This window comes from Quercus suber, unplaced genomic scaffold, assembly GCF_002906115.3.
Source record: "Quercus suber isolate HL8 unplaced genomic scaffold, Cork oak 2.0 scaffold_68, whole genome shotgun sequence".
Taxonomy (NCBI): Eukaryota; Viridiplantae; Streptophyta; class Magnoliopsida; order Fagales; family Fagaceae; genus Quercus; species Quercus suber.
This window is the reverse complement of record NW_027069533.1, coordinates 1,608,484-1,622,609: the sequence shown is the minus strand read 5'-3', so window position 1 is coordinate 1,622,609 and position 14,126 is coordinate 1,608,484. Positions and strand designations below refer to the sequence as shown.

General features: G+C 36.1%; 2 protein-coding genes across 3 annotated transcripts; one reads left to right on the top strand and one right to left on the bottom strand.

The window, feature by feature from the left end:
- Window positions 1-729: 729 nt before the first annotated feature.
- Window positions 730-6,762, bottom strand: LOC112006150 (cysteine-rich receptor-like protein kinase 10). The gene is made up of 7 exons (XM_065773055.1): window positions 5,875-6,762; window positions 5,463-5,597; window positions 4,914-5,035; window positions 2,435-2,645; window positions 1,924-2,161; window positions 1,418-1,571; window positions 730-1,288 (listed from the first exon to the last, which is right to left on the bottom strand). The coding sequence occupies exons 1-7, from the start codon at window positions 6,692-6,694 to the stop codon at window positions 1,040-1,042; spliced, it is 1,929 nt and encodes a 642-aa protein (XP_065629127.1). The 5' UTR covers window positions 6,695-6,762; the 3' UTR covers window positions 730-1,039.
- Window positions 6,763-8,277: 1,515 nt separating this feature from the next.
- Window positions 8,278-12,958, top strand: LOC112038254 (elongation factor 2). 2 transcript variants are annotated; one of them, XM_024071054.2, is made up of 4 exons: window positions 8,278-8,426; window positions 9,551-9,609; window positions 9,698-9,785; window positions 10,280-12,958. In XM_024071054.2, the coding sequence occupies exons 2-4, from the start codon at window positions 9,607-9,609 to the stop codon at window positions 12,718-12,720; spliced, it is 2,532 nt and encodes an 843-aa protein (XP_023926822.1). In that variant the 5' UTR covers window positions 8,278-8,426; window positions 9,551-9,606; the 3' UTR covers window positions 12,721-12,958. The 2 variants fall into 2 exon arrangements, with proteins under 2 accessions (XP_023926822.1, XP_065629126.1); XM_065773054.1 differs by lacking the exons at window positions 8,278-8,426; window positions 9,551-9,609; window positions 9,698-9,785 and adding an exon at window positions 9,867-9,873.
- Window positions 12,959-14,126: the final 1,168 nt, after the last annotated feature.

Here is a 14,126-nt window from a genome sequence, read left to right as displayed (position 1 = left end):
GATTTTTATTTTTATTTTTTAAATCTAGCACGTAATTAAAAAAAAAAATGTAAACATGTTAATTTGTTTAATGAAAATTATAAATATCAACTACAACCAAGTTGAGAAATAAACACACACATACAAGAGATAGGGAAATGAGTTCTCTAAAAAAAAAAAAACTACCACCAAGTTTGTAATTCAAATTTTGTCTACACACACATAATTAATATATAACAGGAGTCCTTATTTGAGTTTCAACATTTTGTATACTAAAATACCTTAACATAAATTCTTAAATTCTCTAAAATATCTCTATATTTTAGTTAAATAATTTTAAATTAAAAAACACAAACTGATTAAAAGAGTAATTTACTATATATTCCTAAGTTTTAAGCTTTTTCTTGTATCTTCCCCATTCGGCCTAATACCTCTATATCATTTTTAAATATTATTCAACGTTACCTTACTTTTTTCTTAAAAAAAAAAAAAAAAAAAAAACAATTGGTTGTTTATATATAACTTCTAAAACTTTTTTCTTAAAAAAAAAAAAAAAAAAAAAACAATTGGTTGTTTATATATAACTTCTAAACAATTTTTTTTTTTTTTTGAGAAAGCTATCACTTTTAAACATTATTACACTAAACCAAAAAAACAAATAAATAAAAAAGAATATTATTGCACGCGCAAAACGGGAGTGATGAGTCTAGTGTGTGTACATATATATATATATATAAAAGGTACAAGTAATGAGAGGAATATTTCAATTTTACAACAATTTAAATTGATTACAGTACAACTAGGTTTCCAATTTATTTTGTCTTCTTGCTGGAATGATAATACGTGTACATGTTATCATCCGTGAAGTTTCAGTACATTTATTAAGTAATAATATACATAGAACATAGTGTTTGAAATTCCATGACTTATTAATTAAAGAGATAGTTGTGGAGGAGCCCTAACTGGCCACCCAAACCAGTTGAGAATATGCTTCAGTAATTGATGCTTCATTACCAGACGACAGCCCTGACTTGCTTGAAGGTTCATCTGACTCCAATTACTACGTTGGAATTGTCGGCTCTGTATTACTTAGTATGAAAACAGCGGGTTGTTGAGGTGTTTTTAGAGTAACAGAGTAACTGTCAAGCATTAGAATTATATTTGCCATTGTGGGCCTGTCGGCTGGATTTTCTTGAACACAAAGTAAGGCAATATGGATACATTGGTTGACTTCATTTCTTGAGTAAGAATCTCTTAAAGTTGGATCTAACAACTCCAAGGCTGTTCCATTGCTCCAGTGTTCCCAAGCCTGCATCAATTTGTAAATGTTCAAATACTGTCTCCATTTCTCCCCTTCAATTGGGGGTGGTGTTGGCAATTACAGAATGAGGAAAATATATATATATATATATATGTATGAAACGTGGTGCATACTCACATAGCTCAAGAGGTCCTTAGTAGTAGTCTCTGATTGATAGAGAGAACTGATCTTATTACCACTTAAAATCTCTAGTACTAGGACACCAAAGCTATAGACGTCAGATTTAATAGAGAATTGTCCATGCATTGCATATTCAGGAGACATATAACCACTACAAACCAATGTCATTAATTCAACAATGTTAGAAAAAAAATAAAACTTAAAAAAAATAAAAATAAAACTATAAAATCTTTAACTTATATTATTAGTCAGATTCAAAGCTAACTGGGTTCTACAAAGAAGTAATGCACTACATATATCTAACTTGTGCTACAAAGGAGACTGGACTTAATGCATCTCTAAATTGTCCATGGGTTACTTGATATTGAAATTTTTAGGTTAGAATGACCTATCTTTTTCTTTTTCTAGATTAATCTGCTAGGAAGGAAACAATTAATATGTCCATCAACTAATAAGAACATATTATATATATATATATATAGACACTATAATCAGGTACTTACTATGTTCCAATGACCTTCTTGGTCTTTCCTTCAATTTGGTCAACCCCAAAAATCCTTGCCATGCCAAAATCTGATATTTTTGGATTCATATCCTCATCTAATAGTATGTTGTTAGCTTTAAGGTCGCGATGAATAATTCGTAGTTGAGAATCTTCATGAAGATAAAGGATCCCTCGAGCAATCCCTTCAATAATCTTGTAACGCCTTGACCAATCCAATATTTTTTTCTTGTCGGATTCTACACACCCATCCAAATTCGATATTCAAGTTAGACTAAATGAATCCAAGTGAATTGCATATTCTACTAATTCGTTAATTTTAAAAGCACTAAATATAGAAAGATAATTTATTCTCTCTTCCTATCTTTCTTTTTTATTTTATTTTATGGGTTGTCTCTTCCTATCTATTGCATTTTCATAGGCTCCAAAACACTAATAAATATTAGGTAATTTAATCCACGCATCTTATATGACAAATAAATAGTTGAGACATATGCTTAGAATGTACAAACCAAATAGGAACTGATCAAGGCTTTTGTTGGGCACAAACTTGTAGATGAGCAACTTTTCTTTTCCTTCCAAACAGAATCCCAATAGCCTGACTAGATTTCTGTGTTGAAGCTTGGCTACTGCTAAAATCTCGTTCTTAAATTCTTCTACACCTTGTCCAGAACTTTCTAAGAGTCTCTTCACTGCTATTTCTTGTCTATTAAGTAATATACCCTGAGAACGTACCGCAATAACCACTAGAATGGTGTATGTTGTGGAATTTATAAAATCTCAAGGTCAAAAGCTTTTGAATTTTAGAGAGTCAATACCGTATTGAATGATTTTTTAGTTTGATTAAGAAAACGAAATATTTCAATACTAATCAATATCAGTGTATTATTTTGAGATTATCTCTAATTTTATATATATGGCCATAAACTCTCTTCTTGTTCTTTTATAAGAATCTCATATAGTATATATTATCTTTTTTTCCCCCTTGAAAGTATATATTATCTTAATCTTTATATAAAATGTTAGTTCATTTAAATTAATATGATAGTTATATTGATATAATAATAATAATAATAACTAGCCTCTGAGCACGCGCGTGCTCAGAGGCTCTTCTATTTTTTTGGATAAAGATTAATAATTTGCATTTATTATAATTTGAGGTTTATACTTTTTTCAATCACCAAAAAGAAAAAAGAAAAAAAAAAAAGAATACGTGGGATGAGTTTTGTAGATTGGAGGAGTTTTAAAACTAACATAAGAGTGATTATATTTTGTAGGGAGTTAGAGAATAGAAGTAGGAATTTAAACTAATGTAAACGTAGGAGTTTATTAGAATCAAGAAGGCATTTCAATGTGGAAATTTGAATTTATTATTTTTGCCAATTTACTAATTTAACTCTATTTTTAAGTTTTAAGTGGAGGTATTTTTTACAGCAAAAAAAGTAATAACTAATTTTCTTTTGTCAATTTACTATTTTAATTTCATTTTTAAGTTGTTAGTTAATTAATTTAGAAGTATTTTAAAAAAAAAAAAAACTAACTTTCGAATCCTCTTAATATATAATAATAATAATAATATAATTAACATCCTTTTAGTTATTGTTAATTTTTCATATTTAGATATTGATAAAAATACTGCACACATAAATAAAAAAAGACATCATAATATATATCGTAAAAATAGTTACTCTATTTGAAATTCTAATTTCCAAGTTCCTCTTAAAAAAAAAAAAAATCCATGTTGCATACTTTTGCATAATGTTCACGCTGGTTGTCAGGCACATTGCATAAAAAAAATAAAAAAGTAAAAACTAAACAGAAATAGAAAAAGGCACAACAGAAAAAGTCAAAAGAGGCATCGGTTACTAGTACTACCAGCAACGTGGTGACGAAAACGACAACGGCAACGCGAGCAAGTCAGTAAGTGACTGGAAAAGAAGTATTATAAGATCAAAAGCCCAAGAGTTTTTGCTTCTTTTTTATTTTATTTTTTTGTTTCGGTCCGGTACGAATTTCCGGCCGAAATCCGATACATACTCCATTTTCCTGGCATCGTTTTTCGCTGGGTCACAAGTCTCATTCTCTTATCTCTGTCTCACACTCGCAGCTCTCAGTCTCTCTCTCATCTCTCACTCTCAGACACTTTCAAGTCTCGCCGTTAGTAACAGAGAAAGTGAGAAAAAAAAAAAAATGAAGAGCAAGAAAAAGAAGATGAGAAAGGAGTTCTGAGAAACACAGTGAGAAGAGAGCAAAGAGACAAAAGAAAATAAAACGAATAATGGGACTAAGTAATATTGCTATTTGATAATATGCTCTCACGTGGGTGGGTTGGTAAATGGGAAAAGTAGGCAGCAGGAACCTTTTTTTTAGCCGCCTTTTAAGGTTTAGGCTTAGGTTCATTGGACGATGATAGGTGTCTAATTTTTAGGGGTTCTTATTTGACTGAGTCCACTTAACCTAAACTAAATTCCTTAAACAATTATCCAAATTTTGAATTTTATTTTTTAAAGAAAAATCATTAATAAATGTTTTATAATAATAATCCTATTTTATTTAATATTTTTAAACAAAATTATATAAAATTTATTATTTTGTATAATAGTTAAATATATATATATATATTTATTAATAATAATCTAGAAATAATATCTCATAATAGACAGGTATTTAAATATTTAATTTCAGTCTACAACTATAAAAGTTAGGTTTTTTTGTAGTTGTACTCTTATTATAATAATATATTATAAACTCGACATAAAATACTAATATTACTATTTTCGTGTGTATTCTAATAAGTATTACTATTTACTAAAAAAAATTCTAATAAATATTGAAAAAAAAAAAATATATATATATATATAATTGACTCAATTTTTTGACTAGTTGAATTTCTGCATAAGTTAAAAACCCCCAGCCCCACTAAAAAAATAAAATAAAATAAAAAAAAGAAAAAAAGAAAAAAAACAGGCAACAAATAATGAATACTAGTACCTTGTAAACCTCACCAAATCCACCTCCACCCAGCTTGTTATCCTCAGAGAACTTGTTTGTGGCAGCTTGGATTGTAGCCAAATCAAATTGCAAAGACTCTACAGTTGTAATGTCACTGGCAGCTACGCACACAAATCGGGTAAACATTGGTGAAATCTTTGGCCCATGCGTGGGAAGCATAGAAAAAAATTATAATTTTGAGCATACTGTTGGTGCTTTATATGGAAGAACCCAAAATGTACATGTATTCGTATTTTGGAAGGATGCTATCTTGATCATGCTTTGTAATATTTTTTTTTCTTTCCTATACTAAAAGTTTTCAGTTTATCAAAAAATAAGGAAATACACGAATACACATCTCTCAGCATTTCTTAGATTTTCATTTAAGCACCGTTACGATATTCTAGTCACTTCTACAGTTCTACTTTCTGGAATAACAAGTAGAAGTAATTACAATTATTTCCAGCAAACATAAGGGATTAGGCTACAAGAGCAGTTAGAAGATATCTGGAAATCAAACATTATAAATTCAATTAAATTACTCATTACCATTTTTATCCGGTAGAGAATTGTACTTCTTTTTTGTACTCCTTCTTAGGAAGTAGTAGCTAAAAGCGAGTAGGGCCAACACAGAAAGTGAAGCAACAATGGTGAGAATTATTGGCCAAGAGATTCCGCTTTTCCCTGCATAAACATAAAGATTTTTATTTCAAACTAAACAGATTAGAGCTTCAAAAGAGCTTAGTATTAGCTAAAGAGTAAAGAGTAGGATTATATTCTTGTCCATGTTTTAAATCCCTCTTCTTCCAAATATTGAATAAACAATAATAATACTAATAAGAGTTTTGCGGTTCTTTGTTTAAAAACATGGTCTCTGGAGCTTAATCAACACTCGCACGACACTGTAAAATCAAAAGTTGGTAAACAAGTTTTGACTTATTTTTTGGTTTGGTGACAGCACCTGGTGGATGAGGAAGAAGCAATGGTATAGGTGGTGGTGCTGGTGCTGGAACCGGTGGAGCAACGGCTTGTATCTGATAAAACGGAGAAACCTCATACCTAATGGTACAACTAGGATACATAACTCTACCCCCTTGCTTTCCACTGCAACACGTAGGCACGTTTGTTATGGCTTCCCGAAGACACCTATTGCAATCAAAGCTGGATAGATCAGGAGTACACTGTACAAGGCTGTACATCGTTTGCAATACCGTAAAATTGACTTCTTTCGTAGCGAACTTTTTAGCACCGGAAGAAGCGTTTGCGGCCAGAGGCACCAAGTCACTCAATGTTGTTTGCGCTAGCTTAAGGAAGCGATCTGGCTCTGTAATATCCAACACGTTCCACAGATACTTTCTTGGCTTGTCTTCCATGACAGAGAAGATTGATCGATTTGAGTAGCGTAACATGCATTCATCATACCATATCATAGCCACTTTCTCTACGGGGCAGTACTGCTGAACAATCTCGTTTGTTGCTGTTGACACGCAGTCTTGGCAGGCATCTGGGGTGAGGTCTCCACGGCAGAGGAAGAGGCCGTAAACTGAGGTCTCTGGGTTTTGGCCAACGGTGTTGTTGTAGAAGCCATTTTCACGCGTGGAATTGGAGGAAAGGGAAAAGAGAAGATCTTTTAGGTTAGACTGGTAGGTGGAGTTGGGGATGAAGGTGGTCTTGTTTGAACAGATATGAAAGCGGTAACTTGGGACTGCTTCACTAGTAAGGCTAAGGAAGCTGAGCCAAAAAAGGACCAGATTTACCATGGAGATGCTTAAAGAAACCATGCCTACTTTTTTGTGTCTCGTATTTTGTTCTTACTTCGGGATTAGCTTTATAGGGGCTGTTATTGCTTCCCGGACGGGACGATACTGGACGAAATGGCTAAATAACCATAAAATCCTAACAATATAATTAGTTGTCAACGTTTTCAAACTATTTTTTTTTTTAGCACCTCGAGTCTCAGAAAATCGAGTTATGCGCTCATACCTCGAGTCTTTGATGCTCGATTTTTATAGTTTGACCTGGCCTAGTTCCATGTGGCATCCCACGTGGAACTCGAGTCTCAGAGACTCGAGGTCCAAATCAAAAAAATTTCAAAATATTTTCAGCATCCAACTCTCTCATCCACAAACCAAAATACCAAAAAAAAAAAAAAAATCAGATCACAGAGAGAGTCTCACAATCTAGAAAAAGATGCTGAAATACCATATATATGTGTTCATCAGAAGAAAAAAAAAAAAAAAAAAAAAAAAAAAAAAAAAAAAAAAAAAAAAAAAAAAAAAAAAAAAGAGAAACCCAAAAATAAGCTCCAGGCCGGCAAGCCCCAGGCCGGCGCGACCGGCGCCGCAGTGCGGCCAGGGTCGCGCGCGACCCAGGGCCGCGCGGCCCGAGTCGCGCAGGCCGCGCGGCCCTGGGTCGCGCACGCGCGGCCCCTGGGTCGCGCAGGCCGCGCGGCCCCTGGGTCGCGCAGGCCGCGGCCCCTGGGTCGCTCAGGCCGCGCGACCCTGGGTCGCGCCTGTTTCTGGGTTTTTTTTTTTTTTTTTTTTTTTTTCTTCTGGCTTTCGGCTTCTTTCTTCTTCTTCAGGTTTTTTTTTTTTCTTCATGCTCTGATTTCTGGGTCGCGCCTGTTTCTGGGTTTTTCCTTTTTTTTTTCTTCTGGCTTTCGGCTTCTTTCTTCTTCTTCAGGTTTTTTTTTTTTTCTTCATGCTCTGATTTCTTTCTGGGGGGATGTGGGGTAAATATTGGCTTAGACCTCGAGTCTCTGAGACTCGAGTTCCACGTGGGATGCCACGTGGAACTAGGCCAGGTCAAACTATAAAAATCGAGCATCAAAGACTCGAGGTATGAGCGCATAACTCGATTTTCTGAGACTCGAGGTGCTAAAAAAAAAATAGTTTGAAAACGTTGACAACTAATTATATTGTTAGGATTTTATGGTTATTTAGCCATTTCGTCCAACCAAATGGCCCTTTAGAGAATCGGTTAACTTTTTCCTTTAGTTAGTAAGATCTACTATTACGTGGAGTGAAAACACATTTATTATACTCCAAAACTATTCTATTATTACCTTACATTCATTTTAATTCATTTTCAAACTCAATTGGAGTAGTTAAAGTGATGCAAAAAATCATAAAACCATTAATCTTTATCTTTAGATTAACGCAAGGAGAGATGAGTTTCGAACCACAAACAATTCCTTTAACCATACCATTATCTAACTCGAGAGCAGCCATAATGGGAGTATTTAACAAATAGATTTTATGGGCTAGTAGTAAAAAACCCACTAAAACTTGCTGCAGAGCCCACAGCCCAAATGGAAAAACCCTAGCTGAAGAGCATATACCCTAGCACTCCTAAATATATTCTCTTCTAAACACATCAATTTGTCAGCCTCACATTTGCAAACTGCTGAGCTGAGGCTGCGCTCTCTCCTAAAACTCTCTTTCTCTCTCTCAGCGTTGCTTAACAGCAATATCACTTCCCTTCTCTTTTGCTCCAAAGCCCTGTTTTTTTAAGGTCAGTATTTCATTTCTTGTATTAGATCACTGACTCTGATAAGGAAATGGATCTCAGACTTTCCTTTTTTGGGTCTTGGTATCTAAATATAGCTTTATTCCTGCTTATCTGATTGACTTTTTAAAAGATCTGGAAATGGGTGTTTGATATCTTGTAGTTTCTATATAAAGATCAGTGTTTTCTATGCTTGATTTGACTGTTTTGCTCATATGGGTCAGCTGGAACTAGCTTGTATTTGTTAGCCGACATGTTTATAGATGGGTGTTCTTCGTTTTTTGATGTTGAATATGTTGTTTTCTAGCCTTTTTTGCATCTGGGTAGTATCAAGTTTAATCATCTATAGCAGTGGATTCGATTTTGTGTGTGTGTGTGTGTGTGAATATTTGTTCCTTTATTATTATCAATAAGTGTTCGTTTGTGGTTATCAAGTTCAATCATTATAGATGAGTTTAATGGTTTCGATTATTTTTGTTAATATGTGTTCTTTTATTATGCCGATAAAAAAAAAGTGTTCTTTTATTATTATAACTTGTTCATTTATGGTATGTTTATTTTTTTTTTATAAAAAAACTAGGAACTGTGGTTGCTGATTTAATTATTACGTGATCTATTGTTTTGGGATTGTTTCCATTTAATGAATTTAGGGGTTACGTATATTTATGATGTGAATCTAATATCGGATTGTTGTGGATCTTAATTGGAAATTATTTTTAAAAAGACTGCAGTTTTAAAATTAAAAAAAATATATATTTATAGCGTGGAGAGCGAGAATCAAGCAAATCTAATGTTGGATTATTGTGAATCTTAATTGACAATTATTAAAAAAGATTACAGCTCATTTACTTATCAAAAAAAAAAAAAAAAAAACTACAGCTTTCGTGAAAGAAAAACAAGTTTGCGAAACTTCTTTTTTTATTTTTATTATGGAAAGTGAGAGTTAAGTTGGCAAAACATTGTTTTGAGATCATGGAGACTTGCATAAATAATTTCTCCCTGATGCTTTTATTGTAGTAAAGTGTTTGTTTCTCTTTAGTTTTTTATGGTTGCGGATGAACAGGAAGAGTACAGGTGTAGAGCATTCTATGCAGATTTTTAATTGAATATTTGACTGTTTTGGTGGGCAGGTGTTCTTTGATTCTTCCAAGAAATTTTTGATTGTGTCATTTAAAGACTAGTCAAGATGGTTAGTGCCCTTTTGCTCTTGTCAGGCTACTAAATTTTCCTTTTTGCTTTCTATGGTCTGAATTGAGAAATATTCTTGATACTTGCAGGTGAAGTTCACAGCTGATGAGCTCCGCAGAATTATGGACTACAAACATAACATCCGTAACATGTCTGTCATTGCCCATGTTGATCATGGTATGAGGTTTCATGCATATTTTGCTTCTTACTTTATAACCTGGATGCACAGTGCCCCATTCAGGGCTTGTTGTGCATGTTGATCATGGTATGAGGTTTCACACATTTTACCCATGTTGATTCATGGGACTCTGTCAAGGGAGTAAATTGTGTTTATGTTTTTCCGTCATTAAGTGCAGTAAAAGTTGTGTAGTGGTGACGCATTAGGGATGTATTGCATATTGTGCATATGTTAATGGCATTTTCATGTTGTGCGCATATGTATGGCATATGGCATATGAATCTAATTACAGTATCCTTAGAGTTATTTTCCCTCTGGTCTTTTTACGCATCTTATGCCAGTTCCTGGTCCTGAATTCCCTTAGATGTTTGTGCATTCGCTCTTATTATGTCTTCGATGATGGTTCATGGTTGGCATAAATTGCTATACTTATCTAGGAATCACTTTCATTGGGTTGATACAAGTCCTGAGTTATTCTTTTTTAATGTTGCAGGGAAGTCAACGCTTACTGATTCTCTTGTGGCTGCTGCTGGTATCATTGCTCAAGAAGTTGCTGGTGATGTCCGTATGACAGATACCCGTGCAGATGAGGCAGAGCGTGGAATTACCATCAAATCCACGGGTATCTCCCTCTATTATGAGATGAGTACTGAGTCTCTAAAGAGCTACAAGGGAGAGCGTAATGGAAATGAGTACCTGATCAATCTCATTGATTCTCCCGGACACGTTGACTTCTCATCCGAGGTCACAGCTGCTCTTCGTATTACTGATGGTGCACTCGTGGTCGTTGACTGTGTTGAAGGTGTTTGTGTCCAAACAGAAACTGTGCTCCGACAAGCCTTGGGTGAAAGGATTAGGCCTGTCTTGACTGTTAACAAGATGGACAGGTGTTTCCTTGAGCTCCAGGTTGATGGAGAGGAGGCTTACCAAACATTCCAGAGGGTTATTGAGAATGCTAATGTCATTATGGCTACCTATGAAGATCCCCTCCTTGGTGATGTCCAGGTCTACCCCGAGAAAGGAACTGTTGCTTTCTCTGCTGGTTTGCACGGCTGGGCTTTTACTCTAACCAATTTTGCTAAGATGTATGCTTCCAAGTTTGGAGTTGATGAGTCCAAGATGATGGAGCGCCTCTGGGGTGAGAACTTCTTTGACCCTGCTACCAAGAAGTGGACAACTAAGAACACTGGCTCTGCTACCTGCAAGCGTGGTTTCGTTCAGTTCTGTTATGAACCCATCAAGCAGATTATCAACACTTGCATGAATGACCAGAAGGACAAACTGTGGCCCATGCTGACAAAGCTTGGTGTCACCATGAAGTCTGATGAGAAGGACTTAATGGGGAAGGCATTGATGAAGCGTGTCATGCAGACCTGGCTCCCAGCAAGTAGTGCTCTCTTGGAAATGATGATCTTTCACCTTCCATCCCCTTCCACGGCCCAAAAGTATCGTGTTGAAAACTTGTATGAGGGTCCCCTTGATGATGCTTATGCTAATGCTATCCGGAACTGTGATCCTGATGGGCCTCTCATGCTCTATGTATCAAAAATGATTCCTGCCTCTGATAAGGGTAGGTTCTTTGCTTTTGGCCGTGTCTTTGCTGGCAGGGTCTCTACAGGTTTGAAGGTTAGAATTATGGGTCCAAACTTCGTCCCTGGTGAAAAGAAGGACCTTTATGTTAAAAGTGTGCAGAGGACTGTTATCTGGATGGGGAAGAAGCAGGAAACTGTTGAGGATGTGCCTTGTGGTAACACAGTTGCTTTGGTTGGATTGGATCAATATATCACCAAGAATGCTACTTTGACAAATGAGAAGGAGGTTGATGCACACCCAATCCGAGCCATGAAGTTTTCTGTGTCACCTGTTGTCCGTGTGGCTGTTCAATGCAAGGTTGCATCTGACCTTCCCAAGCTTGTTGAAGGTCTGAAACGTTTGGCCAAGTCAGATCCTATGGTTGTATGTTCTATTGAAGAGTCTGGAGAGCACATCATTGCTGGTGCAGGAGAACTCCACCTTGAAATCTGTTTGAAGGATTTACAGGATGATTTCATGGGTGGAGCAGAAATTATTAAGTCTGACCCTGTTGTTTCCTTCCGCGAGACAGTCCTTGAGAAGTCTTCCCGTACTGTGATGAGCAAGTCACCCAACAAGCATAACCGTCTGTACATGGAAGCACGTCCTCTGGAAGATGGGCTTGCAGAGGCCATTGATGACGGTCGTATTGGTCCAAGGGATGATCCTAAAGTTCGTTCCAAAATCTTGGCTGAGGAATTTGGCTGGGATAAGGATCTTGCAAAGAAAATCTGGTGTTTTGGCCCTGAGACCACTGGACCTAATATGGTGGTTGATATGTGTAAGGGAGTCCAGTACCTCAATGAAATTAAGGATTCTGTTGTGGCTGGGTTTCAGTGGGCTTCTAAGGAAGGTGCACTGGCTGAAGAAAACATGAGAGGTATCTGTTTTGAAGTCTGTGATGTTGTGCTTCATGCTGATGCCATCCACAGAGGTGGTGGTCAGGTAATTCCTACTGCCAGGAGGGTTATTTATGCTTCCCAGCTGACTGCCAAGCCCAGGCTTCTTGAGCCTGTGTACCTGGTGGAGATTCAAGCTCCTGAGCAGGCACTTGGTGGCATCTACAGTGTTCTTAATCAGAAACGTGGACATGTGTTTGAGGAAATGCAGAGGCCTGGTACTCCACTCTACAACATCAAGGCATATTTACCTGTCGTTGAGTCTTTTGGATTCTCAAGCACTTTGAGAGCTGCAACCTCAGGGCAGGCTTTCCCACAATGTGTCTTTGATCACTGGGACATGATGTCTTCTGATCCGTTGGAATCTGGTACACAGGCTTCGCAGCTTGTAATAGACATCCGCAAGAGGAAGGGTTTGAAGGAGCAGATGACACCATTGTCTGAGTTTGAGGACAAGCTATAAACATTTAATCTTAGTATTGTTGATCATGTTGGTTTACTTGAGCGAGACATCAACACACATCAGCAGACAGGTAAGATTGCATGGGGTCGTCCCCCCTGCCTCGTTTTTGTTTTCTGTTTTTGAAATGTCTTATGTTTTAGTAGTTTCTGGATCCCTATGGGAATAAACACTCAGTTTTATTGTTATGTTTGGTTGTAATGTTCCATTCGAGGACAATATGTAACGTTTTATTGTTTTAGATTGTTCTGTTAAACTATTCCATTTGACTGTGGTTGAGGTTTTCTATTTCTGATTTAGAAATGGTGGTGTAAGTTTTTTTTTCATTAGGCGTGATAAATAGGTGTTTCTTGGATGCAAATTGACTTATGTTTGGTTGAGTACGCCCTATTTTCATTCAACCTTGTCATTGATGGGGAGCATTATTAGGCTGATTAATACTGTTCATGTTTGTGATTGACACCCTTTTCAAGTTTAACTATCCTCTGCGCTGATGGATTCTTTGATGTTGCTACCAACTATTTTTGAAGACTACAAATTAGTTTCTTGGATTTTCTTTTCTTTGTTAATCTTTGTTGTGATTTCAAATAATTGTTGGTTATGTAATTTTTGCTTTTATCTGCTTGCTTTTGTTGGAACTTGTGAGAGTGCTTTTTTTTTTTAGCACTATGGCCCGAGGATCCTGGGCCGTGTGAGGGGTACTTGGTGGACTGGGATCAATTCCCCGCAGCTAACAGGCTGATTTAGGAATAGATTTGTGCACAGAAACAAGCTTCCTACAATTACAAACAAACTAAAAAAGAGTATTTGTATTGAACAACATTTAGCAGTAAAGGAAATGCATAATAAGTGAAATAAAATGCGAAGAACATGTTAGGGATCCTCCGACTGATGAGGTATGTTTTATTAGTTTTTTTGTTCTTTTTAAAACTGTGATTACAAAGCTCACTACAACATGGTGCAAGGTTCAAGTGAGTTCAAAAATTACAGACTTTGATAGCCATTCAAGCTTCAAAGACTTGCAAAGTTTGAATCCGTTGAATCCGAGCGTGTAATGTAGTGGCTGTTTCGGGGATCCCGGGAAAACAAGTTCCTCTGTTTTCCCTTTTGTTTTACAGAGTATTTCTTATATCTTTCGGGACTTTTAGAAAAATAACTCTCAGTGTCTTAATGAATGGTCTATGCTTCTCCAAAAAATTGAATTCTATCTCTTCCTTTCCCCCCTTTTTATAGCACAGTGGCGGGCTCCTGGGGGTACTACCAATTTTCCTTTTTGCCCTTTGAAGTTGGTTCAGCGCCTGGTTGTCCCAGGGACATGTCGTTTCCTTTTTTCTTATAGCTCTTCTCTTTTTGCTGCGACAGGATGAAAGTTTCCCAGCAAGCTTCCCATTTCCGGATTTCCCCTTGGT

Coding starts and splice junctions, on each gene's coding strand:
- LOC112006150 (XM_065773055.1), bottom strand. CDS start 6,694: ATGGTTTCTTTAAGCATCTCCATGGTAAATCTGGTCCTTTTTTGGCTC. Junction 1,572..1,923: donor AAGAAGGTCATTGGAACATA/GTAAGTACCTGA, acceptor ATTGGTTTGTAG/TGGTTATATGTCTCCTGAAT. Junction 1,289..1,417: donor CTAAGGACCTCTTGAGCTAT/GTGAGTATGCAC, acceptor AAATTGATGCAG/GCTTGGGAACACTGGAGCAA.
- LOC112038254 (XM_024071054.2), top strand. Junction 9,786..10,279: donor CATTGCCCATGTTGATCATG/GTATGAGGTTTC, acceptor TTAATGTTGCAG/GGAAGTCAACGCTTACTGAT.